At 24.1% G+C, this 17,852-nt stretch overlaps 3 protein-coding genes across 3 annotated transcripts; 2 read left to right on the forward strand and 1 right to left on the reverse strand.

Annotated features, from left to right (window-relative positions):
• Positions 1–1,067: 1,067 nt before the first annotated feature.
• On the forward strand, positions 1,068–2,387 carry GO595_004053 (Zinc finger in N-recognin family protein; the record flags this gene model as incomplete). The annotated part of the gene is made up of 1 exon (XM_067917142.1): positions 1,068–2,387. The coding sequence occupies one exon, from the start codon at positions 1,068–1,070 to the stop codon at positions 2,385–2,387; it is 1,320 nt and encodes a 439-aa protein (XP_067775771.1).
• Positions 2,388–13,562: 11,175 nt separating this feature from the next.
• GO595_004054 (uncharacterized protein) lies at positions 13,563–15,833 on the forward strand (the record flags this gene model as incomplete). Its single annotated transcript, XM_067917143.1, has 1 exon — positions 13,563–15,833. One exon carries the CDS (start codon positions 13,563–13,565, stop codon positions 15,831–15,833), a length of 2,271 nt encoding a protein of 756 aa, XP_067775772.1.
• A 734-nt stretch (positions 15,834–16,567) lies between these two features.
• GO595_004055 (uncharacterized protein) lies at positions 16,568–17,131 on the reverse strand (the record flags this gene model as incomplete). Its single annotated transcript, XM_067917144.1, has 1 exon — positions 16,568–17,131. The coding sequence occupies one exon, from the start codon at positions 17,129–17,131 to the stop codon at positions 16,568–16,570; it is 564 nt and encodes a 187-aa protein (XP_067775773.1).
• Positions 17,132–17,852: the final 721 nt, after the last annotated feature.

Consider the following 17,852-nt stretch of genomic DNA (forward strand, 5'->3'; position numbering starts at 1 on the left):
ATGCGATAATATCAACGAACTTTGAGTCAATATTCTTCTTAGTTTCAGTATTAGATCATGAAGGCGATAAAATCAAAGAAATACTTCAAACTACAATAAAAGATTTAGACAAATTCTTACAATATGTCTCAATAAATTTACAAAGGAATTTAATTTCTATTTATTTTTATAATCATTCAATCATTAATAAATGTTTTGGTTATATTAATTTCTTGGAAATCTTTACAGAACATGGTGATTTACATTTTCGTTTATTTGTTTTGTTACAATATTGCGCAGGTTATATCACTAAGAAAGAACAATTCATTAATTGTATTGCTCATACTATTGGTTTATTTGATGAAAAAATTGAAAAGAAACAATTAATACAATTTGATTTTATATATTTAATTTCGACGTTAATTACTGATCGAATATTAATGCTTAAAGATGATAAGGCTATTAAATCACAACGATTAGTTAAGAAGCTTTTGTTTAAGCCTCGACCATTCAACGAAATTCAAGACTTATTAAACTTTGGCGAAAAATTAACAGAAGTTGGCTTTAAATATTATATCGATAATGTTACATCTACTATTCATACATCGAAAGGTAATTTATATCGATTAAAATCTATTGATTTATGGGACCCACTTGCACCAGTACATCGAATTAATAAAGTATTAACAGTTTATTCGAAGTATATATCACAAAATCCTGATCAATTAATACCATTTAAACCATTAAACCCCGAAATTAAAGGATTAGATTTAGTTTCATATTTATTTACTCCCACGTTAATAACAATTATTTATTTAATATTATTAGAGAATAAATCAAATGAAACGAATCAATTAATTTTGAATTTATTAATTTTAGCATTCGAAAATAAAGAAAAATCAAATAATGAAATAAACATTAAAGATGAACCAATAAAAGTTAATACTATTGAAGAATTCATTAATAATATACCAAATAATTTCGAGTCAATTATGAAACAAAAATTCATCTATAAAGATAATGAACCTTATTCATTAATAGATTTAATACATAAATTAGGAAAAATCGGAAAAATCGCATTAAACAAAATGTCTTTTGTTGATACAGAAACAAATGATGAAGAAGTTCAAGAAGAAAATAATATAAATCATGAAAAAGCACAAAAGCTTCGTGAAAATATCCTTAATAAGTTTGCACAATTACAACAACACTTTAATCAAAAAGATCAAGAAGAAAATGATAATAATAACGAAGACTTAAACATTAATCAACAAAAAGATACATGTTGCGTATGTAGTATCAATCAAGAAAATGAAGTTTTATGTTATCCTTCATTCATAATTAAAACTCATTTACCTTTAGAATTCGATGGCGATAAAGAATGGGATGCCGTTTATGGATTTTCAATATGTAAACATTTATCACATGATGATTGTTTACCAATTAATTGCCCTATCGATCGAATGCTTAAGAATTCTTTCATACCGAAACTTGATAATATAAAAGATTTCGAAACAGAGACCGTTAAGGAGACGTTAAGGAAATTTAAACGTATTATGGATTTAGATGAAGATGATAATGTTAATATATTAGCTAATTCTTTGACTTCTTTAATTGTTACTTATGAAGTTCGATTAAGATCTAATCCTGCATGTTTAGATAATGATAAATATTCAATCATGGCAAGAAATCTTTACTTATGTATTCGACAATTAGTTAAAATGGGTGATGTATTATATGATGAATATACGAAATGGACCAATTTTAGACATTTTATTTGTGATTTAATTACTGCAGAAAATCCGAAAGATGAAATCAAGAACATTACGAAAAAGTGCGCGGGTGAATTAAATGGAAAAGAATTGACGCTGTTTTTAAAGCGTGTTAAGTTAGCAGAACACTTTCTATTGTATAATTCATCAGAACATAACTCATATATTGATTGGGATGAGATTTTATCAAATGAGAATTTATGTCATGAATATGAATTTGAATTTAATGGTGAAGAATATACATTTGAACCTTATAAACTTATTAACTTACCAAAGAATTTCTTTATGTTGGGTAAAGAGCCATATAATGCATTGAATGAAATTAAAAATTCGCAAACACAATATTACATCTGTTTGCATAATGGAAAAATAATTAAAGAAAACGAGCGACTAAAGGCTTTGGAAGAAAACGACTATGATCCTGTGCCTTTGATGGCATTGAACATTAAGCATACTGAGCCGTCTTTCGTGTTCGAAAACAGAGGCCGCGGAATGTTCTACACGCAGGAGCCGTTCTACTTGGACTTCTTGGGCAATCCGGACGTGGGGTTGAACAACATGCACTTGCTCTACTTGTCGGAAGAAGGATATGAGCATTTTGTGGATAGGTATTTGTCTGCAGATTACATTAGGTAAAATAAAAAAAATTCTTCTAATTGTTTTACGAAATTTTGGAGAACTGATATTAATATTATGTTTTCGTTACTTATGAAGTTACAGAAGATGTAATTTAGGTTGAATAATCATTGATCAGATCCAATACAATACTTCATTATCGAGTGGTCAATAAAGCAGAACCCCCTTAGAATTCATAAGCTGCGTTTCACAAGAAAAAGAAAAAATTTAAAACTTCTCAAGTCAATTGACTTTAGATAAAATTTTTGACTTTAGTTAAAATTTTATCAGAAACATTTCAACAAGAACGATGTAAGGTGCATATAAAAATGTGATTTAAAAAATTGAGGTTTCGGTAATTCCGAAATTTTTGTAAACATATATTTAATGACATATTCACCCGAAAAATAATCATATTTAAAATTAGATAATATAAAACACAATGACACAAGTCACAACATTCTATTTATGACTTGAATTTAAAATGTATCTTGTAATAATTTACTAATAATTATTTTACTATTTTTTTTTCGAATCAAATTCATTTTCTTATAGGAAACACAACCCAATTTTGGTGTGATGGTAAATATAAGATACTAAAGAAATCATCATACCATATGAATTTCGTTTTTTGAACTTGATTCAGATTAACTACATTTTTTTGTTATCAAATTTACAATTAGATCATTTTCGTTTTCAGTTGCTAAAACAAGTGCTGTTTTAAACAGTCTAATTAGCCTCCAAACATTACTTATAAACGTCCATTTAATAAAACAAGTATTGTCTTTAACATTAATATCAATTCCTTCTTGTTCAAGAAGTAATTTAACTATTTCTGTATGACCATTATAAGATGCTTTAATAAGTGCTGTTTTAAATAATTTAAATAATTTCCAAATATTATTTTGAAATATTAAATTTTTAAAATAAATTTTAAATAAAACAAATAAATATTTTTAGGATTAATATCAATTCCTTCTTGTTCAAGAAGTAATTTAACGATTTCTATGTGATTATATTCAGATGCAAGCATTAGTGCTGTGTCAAACAGTTTGTGTAATTTCCAAATATTATTTTAATATCCAAAATTATTGAAACTAGTATTGTGTAAAGTGAAAAATTATTTTGAACATTTATATCAATTTTTTCTTGTTCAAGTAGTAACTTCACGAGATTTTTATAACCATTTGATGCTGCATACATTAAAGGTGTCCAAAATAAGATAAATCAATACCAAATTTTAAAATACAATTATAAAATATTAAACAAAAAAACATCTTTAACATTAATATCAATTCCTTTTTGTATAAGAAGTAATTTGACAAATTCTGTATGACCTTCTTCAGATGCCCAAGTAAGAGCTGTTTGAAACAGTTTAAATAATTTCCAAATTATACTTTTAAATATCATTAAATTGGAATAAAAATTGAATCTAAAGATGAAATATTTTTTGCATTAATATCAATTCCTTTTTCAAGAAGCATTTTAAATATTTTTGTATTTCCATTAATAGATGCATATATATTAGAAGTATTTAATATTTTGAGTAAATTCCAAATATTATTAATAAATTTCATATTATTAAAACATACCCAAAATAAAACGAAAAATTATCTTTGATATTAACATCAATATCCTTTTGTTTAAGAAGCAACTTAAATATTTCAGTATGATTTTTAACAGCCGCCAAAATAATTGCTGTTTCAAATATTTTATACATATTCCAAATATTATATTGATATATTAAATCTCTAAAATAATTATTTTGTTTAAACAAAATGAACACATATCTTTACCATTAATATTGTTTACCCTTTGTTCAAGAAGTAATTTAACTATTTCTAGAAAACCTTTTTCAACAGCAAACATAAGTGCTGTTTTAAATATTTTAAATATTTCTCATATTTTATTTTCAAACAGTAAATTCTTGGTACAATCTTTGATCAAAATTAATTAATATTTTTTATGTTAATATTAATTCCTTCTTGTTCAAGAAGTAATTTAACTATTTCTGTATGACCATTTGAAGATGCATACATAAGTGCTGTTTCAAATATTTTATTTAATTTCCAAATATTATTTCAAAACATTAAATTATTTAAATAAATATTAAACAAAATGAATTAATGTCTTTGATATTTACATTAATACCTTCATGCTCAAGAAGTAATTTAACAATTTCTGTATGACCTTTTTCAGATGAAATCATAAGTGCTGTACTAAATAATTTAAATAATTTCCAAATATTATTTTGAAATATACCAAAATTATTAAAATAAAATATAAACAAAATAAATAAATATCTTTAGCATTAATATCAATTCCTTCTTGTTCAAGAAGTAATTTAACTATTTCTGTATGACCATTATAAGATGCTTTAATAAGTGCTGTTTTAAATAATTTCCAAATATTATTTTGAAATATCAAATTATTAAAATAAATATCAAATAAAACAAATAAATATCTTTAGCATTAATATCAATTCCTTCTTGTTCAAGAAGTAATTTAACAATTTCTGTATGACCATTATAAGATGCTAATATAAGTGCTGTAAAAAATAATTTAAATAATTTCCAAATATTATTTTGAAATATAAAATTAATAAAAAAAATTTTAAATAAAACAAATAAATATTTTTAGGATTAATATCAATTCCTTCTTGTTCAAGAAGTAATTTAACTATTTCAGTGTGACAATTCCCAGATGCAACCATAAGTGCTGTATAAAATATTTTAAATTATTTTTTAATATTATCATAAAAAAATTTGAAACACAATAAATTGATATTCATAACGTTAACATCAATACCAATTTGTTGAAGAAGTAACTTAACTATATTTATGTGACCGTTGTTTGATGCTAAAATAAGTGCTGTATCAAATCATATAAATAATTTCCAAATATTATTTTGAAATATCAAATTATTCTCATAAATTCTAAATAAAACAAATAAACAGTTTTAGCATTAATATCAATTCCTTTTTGTTCAAGCAGTAATTCAACTATTTCTGTATGACCTTCATATGATGCAATTATAAGTGCTGTTTGAAAAAATTTGTGCAATTTCCAAATATTATTTTAAAATAAAGAATTATTGAAATAGATATCAAATATCATAAATAAATATTTTTGTAATTAATATCAATTCCTTTTTGTTCAAGCAGTAATCCAACTATTTCTGTATGACCTTCATATGATGCAATTATAAGTGATGTTTTAAATATATTGAATAATTTTCAAATATTATTTTGAAATATCAAATTATTAAAATAAATTTCAAATAAAACATTTAAATATCTTTAGCATTAATATCAATTCCTTTTTGTTCAAGAAGTAATTCAACAATTTCTATATAACCATATTCAGCTGCTTTGATGAGTGCTGTATAAAATAATTTAAATAATTTCCAAATATTATTTTGAAATATCAAATTATTAAAATAAATTTCAAATAAAACATTTAAATATCTTTAGCATTAATATCAATTCCTTCTTGTTCAAGAAGTAATTTAACTATTTCTGTATGACCATTTGAAGATGCATACATAAGTGCTGTTCTAAATGATTTAAATAATTTCTTAATATTCTTTTGAAATCCAAAATTATTATAATAAATATTAAATAAAACAAATAAATATTTTTAGCATTAACATCAATTCCTTCTTGTTCATGAAGTAATTTAACTATTTCTATGTAACCTTTATCAGATGCTTTCATAAGTGCTGTTTCAAATAATTTGAATAATTTCCAAATATTCATTTGAAATATAAAATTATTAAAATAAAATTTAAATAAAACAAATAAATATCTTCGGCATTAACATCAATTTCTTTGTATTTAAGAAGTAATTTGACAATTTCAGTTTTTCCCCAATAAGATGCTTCTATAAGTGCTGTATAAAATAATTTAAATAATTTCCAAATATTATTTTGAAATATCAAATTATTAAAATAAATTTCAAATAAAACAAATAAATATTTTTAGCATTAATATCAATTCCTTCTTGTTCAAGAAGTAATTCAACAATTTCTGTATGACCATTATAAGATGCTAATATAAGTGCTGTCCAAAATAATTTAAATAATTTCCAAATATTATTTTGAAATATAAAATTATTAAAATAAAATTTATCTTTAGCATTAATATCAATTCCTTCTTGTTCAAGAAGTAATTTAACGATTTCTGTATGACCATTTAAAGATGCCCAAATAAGTGTTGTCCAAAATAATTAAAATAATTTCCAAATATTATTTTGAATTACCAAATTATTAAAATAAAAACAAAATAAAACAAATAAATACTTCTAGCATTTACATCAATACCATTTTCCTCTAAAACATATTTCATAATTTCGGTGTTTCCTGACCATATAGCGAAAATTAAAATATTTTTGGGAATTTGATTATTATGAAGGAAATATTTTACTAGATATAAGTTACCAAGTTCTGCAGCTTCATTAATAATTCTATTATTAATTTCCATCCCTTCTTCTATTAAAAATGTGAATGTTTCATAATTATGATAGTTAATACAATGTCTTCCTAACAATCCTAAACTATTAATTTTTTCAATTTTATTTTCATAAATATATTTAAAAATATCATTTCGATGAAATTCAATTGCTGTTTCATATGCACCTTCAAATGATGAATGATTTTGTTCACATAAATGAATAATTTCTTCATTTCCACCTGCAACTGCATATTTACCTGTAAAATAAACATCTGAACCATTCATAAGTAAATATTTAAAACATTTTACTGAGCCAAAGAATGCAGCATATTCAATTAATGAAACATTTTCTTCATTAATAAATGAACATCTTTCATAAAGTGATGGTTCAACATATTGATTAAAATCAAATTTTGTTTGTGATGATATTTCTTGAAGTTTTTCGATTTCATCATTTCGAATTATTTTTGCAATTTCATTTGGATTATGTCCTTCTTTAATATATTTCTTATGAAGTTCCCAATCATTCTTTGAAAGTTCTTCATAACTTTCGTAAAATATTTTGGTTTTTTGATCAGCATAATATTTATTTGAATTTTTTACACTTTTTATTTCTTCTTCTGACATGTGGTGAATAAAATATAAATTTAGAATAATTTTATCAAGAAAATTATATTCAATTAATTTCTCAAGAAGATAATGTGATTCTTGCGTTATTTTACCAAGAAGAAAATCTGTGAATACTTCGAATATTTTTGATTTTATGTTATTATTCACTTCAAAAGTTTCAATTTCTTTTAAAAAACAAATATAAACATCAGAATCATTCATTTTTATAACAAATGATGTATATATCATTTTGGTAATTATTATATTTAATGATAATGAATAATTTTTATCAAATTTGCTAATTATTAAATTTGAAGATAATTTAATATTTTCTTTATTCAATGAGAAAATTATTCCCTTGAATGAATTCAAAATTTCCCATTCATTTTGTATCTTTTGACTTGAGTTTTTTCCTTTGATTTTGTTATCAGACACGACAAGGCAAAGTGAAGTGATATAACGTCTTTTACATTCAGAATTTTTGTCGGTTAATCGACTTTTTTATGAAAAAGTTCTATCGTAATATCACATAAATAAAACTGTTTCATTTGGTATACTATGAAATTTGGTATTTATATGTATACAGACATATCTATAACATGAATTTTTATGGCGGATAATCAGATACATAATTTATCTTCAATTTTTTTTGTCCAAAAGATATTTTATCATATTCTTAAAATATAATAATTGATATTACCTTCAAATGTATTATTTGGTATAGTGACAAAATTGTTATTTAAATATACCACATTTTTTTAACATGAAAATTTTATTATTCTTATTATTTTCCAATTTCTAATATAAGATTTTAACTGAATTTGTAACTCATAATATTATAATAAAATTAAAAATTGTTTTATTTTGCTTTTTCGTGAATAATTTGAAATCTCCATACGATGTTAACATATTTTTTAAAGAAAGAAAGAAAGAAAGAAAGAAAGAAAGAAAATAATAATAATAATAATAATAATAATTAAATAATTTTTATTTAGCCTTTTGAACAACTTTATTTTTAGGTAAAGAAAACAAAGTTATCAAATCGACGATTTGATCGAATTCATTATTATCCAATGAACCCAAAGCCAATTGTTTCAAGAACTTCAAGAATTCCGCCATACCGAAGTTACACGGTCCGTCACTTACAGCCAAAATTGGCTGAAATATAAACTTCAGCAACTTCAAATGCTTAATTTTATCTTTTGTCTTATCGACGAACTTTAATGCGTTCAACGCCATTGAAACGTAATGTGTTGAAATTTGTTCATATGCGTAAAATAAAGACATTAAAGAAGCGAATAACGCTTCGTAATCGATGTCTTTATAAGAGTTTAATATTAAAACGGAAACAATTCCTGAAACTCGATGTTGAACATTTTGATCTTCTGAGAAAAGTAATGGAACTAATGAATAAAATGAAATCGGACCTTCTTTAATGAAAATTTTTGGGTTATTTTGTCTTTTTGCAATTTCGCCAATAATATTTAATATTTGTATAGAGTTTAATTGTTTTTTATTTGTTTCGATAAGATTTGATAATACGTATAATATATTATTATAATAATTATTAATATTCTTTGGATTAATACGTATAATTGTTATGATTATTATTAAAAATGTATTAATTTCTTTGCTGGAGATAGTGAGTAAAGAACTTAATGTGTTTTTAAGTATTTTTATTATATATTCTTCATTTAATGTTGAAAGTATTTTTAATGAAAAGAAATTCGGATTATTAATATATATATAATTAATTAAATCATATGATATCTCATTATTAATTAATAAGTTATATAATTTTTCTTGAATGTTTTGTTTTAATGCTTTCATTTCATTTGTACATGAATTTTCATCAATGAATAACATTACATTAATAATTATTACTATTAATGGCTTCATATATATTATATTATTATTTAATGTAAATAATAAATTAATAAATGAAATTAATATCTTAAAATCAGTTAAATATTTTAATGAACGTCCAATAATAGAAATTGTTTCTATATATTGTTCTTCAGTAGAAAATTCGATTTTCGGTGGTAAAGGAATTCCAATTATCGAAAACAAATCAATTTTATTAATTACACTTAAAGATATATCATAAGGAATTTGATTATTTTTCATGTAATTCACAAAAATTAAAAATATTATAATCAAAAACAAAATTTGTGATTTTTCTTCATATGAAATTATTTCAACATTTATATTCTTTAAATAAATATTTAATATATTTAAAAGTTTCCTAAGAATTATGAAATTAATTTTCTTTAAATTTTTCGATTTAGTAATTTCGATTGTCGTTTTATATAACATTTGAAATATTTGTTTTGTATAACTTTGTATAAATTGTGGTAAATAATTATAATAAAATTCGCCATCATTTGCATCTAATAATTGTAAATAAAACTTTGATAAATTTGTCTTTGAAAATAAATCAAGCGCTTTATAGTATTGTTGAATAATTGGGAAATCTGCAACTAATTTCATATCTTTACAATGTTGAAATATTAATTTGATTATTTTAGAATCAAAATAATTTTTAGGATTAATTTGTATAATATAATTTGTTAATAATGAAATAGAAAATTCACTTTTGTTACCAATTGGAATTTCTAAAAATTTTGTTATTAATAATTTTGGATTTGAAATTTTATTCGATAATTCAATTAAATAAGGTTTAACTAATGTAATAAAATCAAATGTAAAAACTTTTGGTAATTTTTCGACATCAATTTCTGAATTAATTAAATAAAGTTTAGTTAATAAAGTAATACAAATCTTTGAAATATTAATGTTTGGATTAAACATATTTTGGATTAAATAAAATTCGATTCCAATATATTTACCATTTTCAAAATTATTTATATAATAAGTTCTTTCAAGTGATTGAAATATTTGTAAATTTATATTTGCGCTATTAGAAAATATTTTTTCTAATTCAGTTAAATATAAATTTAATGTAATACTTCTAAATTCAGGTGAAAACAATGAATTCTCTATAGAGTTTTCTTCTTTAATATCAGCTTTTATTAATATATTTAACCAAACTTGACAAGTTTGAATAATTAAACTTTTAGGAATTTCTTTTGAATGAATTAAAATCAATTTTAATAATTTCGAAAAATTATTTAAATCATATCTTGAATATTGTTTTAACATTTTTGTTAATAAGGTATTTAAATCTTGTTTATCAGTAAGATTTTCAAGTATTGATACAACACATTTACATACATATTCAGTATCTTCATTTTCTAATGGTAATGAAAGTAATAATAATTCATATAATGAAGAAGAAAATGGTAAATATTTCGATATCTTAATTAATGTTTGTCTAATTATATTCTTTCGTTTAGTTTTATCTTTTGAATTAGAAGATAATAATTGACTTAAAAATGATTTTTGTTCATTTTCAGGATCATTCTTTAAATAATATTTCGCTTCTTGATAAAATGATTGAGGAAATGCACAACCATATAAAGACAAAAACATTTTTAATTTATTATCTTCAAACTTAGAAATAATCGATCGAAATATTTTTATGTCATCAGTAATTGAAGCTAATGAATATGCATAAATAGTAAATCCATTACTAATTTTATCAAGTAATATTTTTATAAATTGTTCTTTTAATTCGGGGATTGATACCCAATCTCTAATTACTATAGAATAACAAAAATTAATATCAGAAGAAAATTCTTCGGATTTTTGATAATTAAATATTTCATATTCTTTATTATGAAGATTATTAATTTCTTCATCTTCATTTGTTAAATTTGATTCTTTTTTATTAATATTTTTTTCGGATGTTATCATCGAATAATGTAAATAATCACAAAACATTCGTAAGCCAATAGATATATGAGAATCAAAATTAAAACGTGTTGAAACTAATAATAGGAATACTTCTTTTGAATATTTACTTGTAATTATTGGAATCTTTTGTTTCTTACCTTCATTATAAAACATTTCTATAATATGTTGAATCTTTTGTATTATTGGCTTATTTGACATATATTTAATAGCTGATAATAAATAAAGATTTAAATCAGTTTCAAGATATTTATCAAGAATTTGATATTCATTTAAATTTAATATGGAAAAAAGTTGTGGAAAATATTTTATTGGTAATGTATTGTTTTGTAAATAATAATAAATTAAGTCATGCGTGTTTTTCATGTTTGGATATTCATTAAATAATTTTGGTATTAATTCTTTTGTTGGATAATGTGATATTAAAAACAATGTAAAATAATTCACATTTTCATTTGAAATATTTTGAGTTATTATCGATTGTATTTCTCCTTCAAGTAATTGATTAAATAATTTCATAAGTTTTTCATCAATCTCTTTTTGTGGTTGATAATATTTAGATAAATAATGTGAAAGACAATCAATTAAATCTTGTGTCTTAAGTTCAGGAATTGAATTATTTTTCGAAAATTTATAAACTCTTTTTATAAGTAAAATGGCTGATAATACTTCATCAGGATGAACTGTACTTTTTGTAGTATTAAAAAGATTTAAAAAATGATTAGACAAAATGGTGATGGAAACATTCGGTTGCATAAACTTCACAATTCGTTCAATGAGTTTGAATTTGAGTGAAAGAGGAACTTCGTCTGTTTGAAGACATTTAGAAAAGATTTCGATAGCATATGCGTCTTTTACATTAACTTTCTCACTATTCATTATTGAGATTATACTTTCATACCATTGTGTATACATATTTGTTAAATCACATTTTCCAATATCAATGAAAATTTTGAAAATCCTGGGATAACTTGATGGAACTTTGGTGCAATAAATAGATAATGGAATAACAGATCGCTTAAAGGTAAGATGTAATAAATAATCTAAAACAGATTCTGATTGTAAAATAGGAAAAGATATTCGCAAAAATTCTTTGTAATTGTTGATGTTTCTATCAGAGTAATCTGATTCAATAACAAGTTTTACTAAAAAATAAAATGCTTGAATATTTGAAACTGAAAATGAATCATTAGCAAAAGTTACATAAGAAGTGGCGAGTTCTATAATATTTAAAACATCATCTAGAATTGTGTCTGGGCTTGAGATAAATTCTTTTATATAGTCAAATAATTCATCGTTATGATTATATTTTTGAAGTTGCACTAAGACATCTTTCTTTTTTTCTATGTTTAGTGTGATATATAGTTCATACATAAACTTGAAATACGCATTAGAATTCATTCTTAAAATAATTTTTTGTGCCTAAATTTGAATACTTTACTTCTTGTGTTGGTCTTTTCATTTCCCAAATAATTTTAATGCAAACTCCACAAATAATTCTATATATGCAAACCTAAATCAATAATATTAACCATAATTATGCACAATAAATTTTATTTGATTAATAAATAATTTCAAAATTAATTTCAAGATAACTTAACACACTAATGTTTTCTTATCCTTCTATTACCACGCTTATCTCTACTTAGTAGAGATGATATGCATCAAATAATCAAATAAAAACAAATTTTTTTCATTCAACAAATCAAATTTGTTCAGCAATGTTATCTTCTTTAATTAATTCATTTGGAATGAATTTAACGTATTTCATTGTAGTTCATATGAAAATTGTATCCTCATTTTTTTTTTCTTCCTAATCATTTGATCCAACAATATTGTTTTAATTTTGTCTTAATAAAATACATTTATTATAATAAAATTAGAACCTTGTTTTAATGATCATTCCATGGTAACATTGTGGCGAACATTTTCAAGGGAAGCCGTCGAGCAATTTTTTGGTTCACTTTGTCAAGTGAAAACGTCCGCACCCTCTCAAAAATGACAGAACCCACAATTTGTAACCGGTTTATTTTTTCTGTCATTATTAACAATGGTTGATATAAACCAATTCCAAAACATTGTTCTTCAAGCATACTCTCCAATAAATGAGAACCTTTCACCACAGATCAAAGGTGAATGTCAACAAACTCTAACACAATGGGCACAAGATTTAAATATCCTTCAATTTTGCTTTCAAAACTTCTTTTCATTTCAATCAGTACCCTCTCAAGTTTATACATTAAAAATAATCAGAGTTTGGCTTAAAGAAAGACATGAAACTCAGGGATTTCATGACACTTTTAAAGGTTTTCTTTTTTCTCAAATGTTTGAAGAAAGGTACGGCCAAATGGCAGATGAAACAAAAAATGCATTTGTGAAAGCTCAGGCCATGTTTGTTTTCCAATTTTATCCAGTTGAATTTCTACAAATAGTCCAAGGGAAACCATATGAAATAGATTTTTATTGGGCTTATTCGAAAGTGATTTGTGACGTAACTCCCACAACATATCAAAAGATAAGTGAGCTTAAAGCTAAACTTAATCAATCACCAATATTCCAGGAAATGTACAAAAAAATCATGGAAACTATCCCCCAAGCACCAGCAAATGCATACCGTGCTGCTTCAACCTTTGCAGGATGGGCAAATCCACAAATTTTATATTCACAAGAATTTATTCAAGCTCTTGGCCAAGGGCTAAATTCTCCTCCATGCGTGTCATTTGTGTTTGACACATACAGAGCATTAATTAATCGAACAGTTGATGATAATACGAAATTGCAACTTATTAGTACAGTCATAAACCTCAATCAAATTCCACAATTTTTCCAAATAAATGATCCCCGCGTTAGTATCTCCATCTCCAAAGTTATTGATCAACTTTTAATGTTAACAAATAATCCAGATTATTTCCAATTTGCGCTTAACATTTTACAATTACCAAATCAAGCTCCACGACATGTAGTACGTTCTATTTATAATTTTTCGGCGCAAAATCCTGGTGTAGCAGAAGCATTAACTAATAGCGTATTGAACAAACTTATTCAAATTTTCGGTAGTAATTGTTTGGATTTCCGAACATTAATATCTCAAGCCACCCGTTATTGTTCATTATTGGAATGTGTTTCATTATTTAATTTTCAAGGTGTTTTCCAACTATTACAAAATGTTGCACAAGGGCTTGATATTGATAAAAATCCACATTTATGTTCTGCATTAGCATTTACAGTATGCCATTTATATAAGAAAATGCCACAAATTATTGAACAACAATTACCAAATTATTTGGCACTCTTTAAACAATTACTTTTAAATCCTCGTGGATCAAATGAATATTTAATATTTTTAACTACATTATCTTATTCATTAGAATCACAAGCTATTCGTCAAAAACTTGATGGCGAAATACGTAATGGAATTATAAATATGATAACTATGTTGGTTAAACAAAATCAAGTTCCACCATTTATATCATATAATTTATCATGTTCACTTCAACAATTTACTCAATATAATTTGAGTGTTAATAATAACAAATATATATTACAAGATTTCGAACTTATTACGTCATTATTATATAGTACACAAAATGGCTTCATTAGGTCGGCAGCATTTTTACTGAATACAATTGAAAATCCTCAACAACGAAATGGTGTATTATCACAAATTATCGATCAATTATATGCAAGAATTCAACAAGAACAAAGTCAAGAATCATTTAAGTCAGCTCTAATCTTTTTACATGGTGTCAATGTAGATCAAGAAATCATGGGTAAAATCATTCAATTATTAACAAACATTAATAACCCAGTATCACAAAATGATGAGTTACTTTCGTATTATATTCAAACTGTAGCTAAATTTACATTTGATCAAACAATGCAACAAATATTTTTCAATATTCCAAATGTAGCTAAAGGTTCAATGTCTAATGCAGCGTTAGCTTTATGTAGCAATAAGTTTTTAAACAATGTTAGTGATGCAAATGCTTTCCAAGGCATTGTAATACATTTATGTAATTATGTCCCATCATTAATTAATTCGTTTATTTTATTCAAACCAAATGAAGAAAACAATTACATATTTAAATATTATCATCAATGCATTACAGAGTTCTTTAAATTTATGATCTCTTTCTTTACTAAAATGATTCCGGATGATATCATCAAATTAATGTTTGATAATGTAAATTTCATATTGAAGTCAAGATATGATTCACATGTACTTCTAGACGCTGCCTTAATGTTCTGTAATGCAATGGCTGCATCTCAACAATTTTATGTTTTTGTTACTCAAAATTTCACATTACCGTCGCTTTATATACTTTTTAATAAGTCTATTAACTTCCACGAACCATGGGCAAACACATTAAACAACTTATATAAGTTCCATATCATGTTGTCACAAAAACAACAATTCGATCCAAACACATTCCAAAATGCTTTTCTTCAGGGATTCCAATTCTTTGGCGCTCAAGAACTTCTGCAACAATACTTTAGTATAGCAGGAGAACAAAATGATTATGCAAGGTCAGAATTACTGAGAAGGTCATTCCAACAAATGTATGACGTGTTCCAGAAGATATTGAATCAATAAAAGATACAAAAATCGATTTTTTTTTTTTTTTTTTTGTGCAATTTATAATTCATAAACTTTTCAACAAAATTTTTTCCATTAATTAAAGTCATTTCATCATTGATAATTATGCTTTATACTGGAATGTTATATTTACACTTAAAAACAAAAAATGCATCGCCCGGGAATCGGACCCGGACCCCCAGCTTGGCAAGCTGAAATTCTACCATTAGACCAGCGATGCTACCTGCTTTTTAAAAGCATATTTATATTATTATGATTAAAAATTTAAAAATTGTTTGAAAAGTATTAAAAAAATTTAGTCAATATTAATATTTGGAGAATAAACCTATAATAAAATTTAAGGTTTTTTTCTAATTCAAAATGGAAGGAGTCCACTAAGTATCATATATTTTTGTAATTTATAATATTAAAAGTATATTTAAAGCAATCGCAAATGAATAGATAAGAAGAAGAGAAATGCAAAAAGTTATTTTTTCTTCTTTGTCTAGATTCTCCAGAAATGAACAAATTGCTTTCAGAATTATCCTACTTATATTAAAATTTATATTAACAAAAAAATTTTACTGACATTGTGAATTTATAGAATTAAAAAATATTTAATTTCTGGGTAATCCAGGGAAAATATTGCGTAGTTTATGCAAAATTGTATCATAAATATAAATAACTTTGAATATTCTTAGTAAAACTACAGATTAATTAAAAATAATAAAAGTTTCCAACAGCTTTTACTTTTACTCCAAACGAATGGTGTGCTTCTTTTCAAGTTGATGACACACTTCATTTGATGTTTGATTTAAGAATTCTGGGTTTCGGAGTTGAGCTGAAACAAATCTAAAGATAGAACGGCATGGCATTGGATATTCTGGGTATTCTTTACATACATTTGTACGCTTTTCTCTCAAAGAAGTCATATTCACATTTCCATCAAATTGACTTTCTGATTTAATTTTATCAGCAATTTCTTCGCATTGGCTTATTGGTATAACATTTTCTGGTTGGAAATCTTCGCGTTTAAATCCCAATGAATCACAGATATAATCAAATGGTTTATCGCTTTTAATCATTTCAATAGTTTCGTTAAGCTTTTCTTGAATAATTGTATTGCATAATCCTTCTTGATTATTATGATGAAGTTTGCAGAATTTTGTGAATCGTTGTTGAATTACATCAATTTTATCAGTAAACTTTAATTGTTTTTGGATTTCACGGACCAAAACTGAACATATTTGGTGACTTGTAATTTTGGTTGGAATTTCTTTTCCAATGCATGATGCTAAAGTAAACAACAAAAACATGAAATTTTTTGAAGTGAAAAATCTAACCGTAACAACCGTAATTTACATTTAAAAAGTTATCAATTGACCAAATATATCATTGAATATTTTGAATGGAAAAATCATCGAAACAAAAATTATCGAAGCTCCCAAAAAACATCGGAAATTTAAAAAATAAAGAAAAATTACTATTACTTACAAAAGCAAATGTAGGTAAAAACATATTTATATATAATTACTTTAAAGCTTTAAAGATTTTATTAGTATCGATACTAATTTATAAATTTTTATTTTTATACTGCTTTTTCCATTTTTGCAGCAAAAATCAATTCATAATATTGAAACCTAATTTTATTTTGAATTATAAATTATACATTTTTGCTTCTGGTGAAGTTCGTTTTACAAAAATTGAATTAAAAATAATCGTTTTTTATTCAATTTTTTATCGGTTGATACTTCGATAGAGAATTAAAAAATAATTTTATTTGTTTCCCAAGTCAATTTTTTCCTTATAAATTTTTCGTTTCTTTTCGCTCTTCTCTATTGCTGAAAGAATGCTTTTGCGATTTTCTTCTTCAGATTTAATCATTCCTTCAATGTATATAATCTCTTTCTTCAAAGCAGCATTTTCATTTCGTAAATTAATCAATTCAGTTGGTGTGAAATTTTGTATTGGTTGGATTTCATATTTATCATATTGAGAATCATTTTGATCATTTTTGATATCAATGTTACCAAAAAC

Source organism: Histomonas meleagridis, assembly GCF_020186115.1.
Source record: "Histomonas meleagridis strain 2922-C6/04-10x chromosome Unknown contig_242, whole genome shotgun sequence".
NCBI classification, from domain to species: Eukaryota; Parabasalia; order Tritrichomonadida; family Dientamoebidae; genus Histomonas; species Histomonas meleagridis.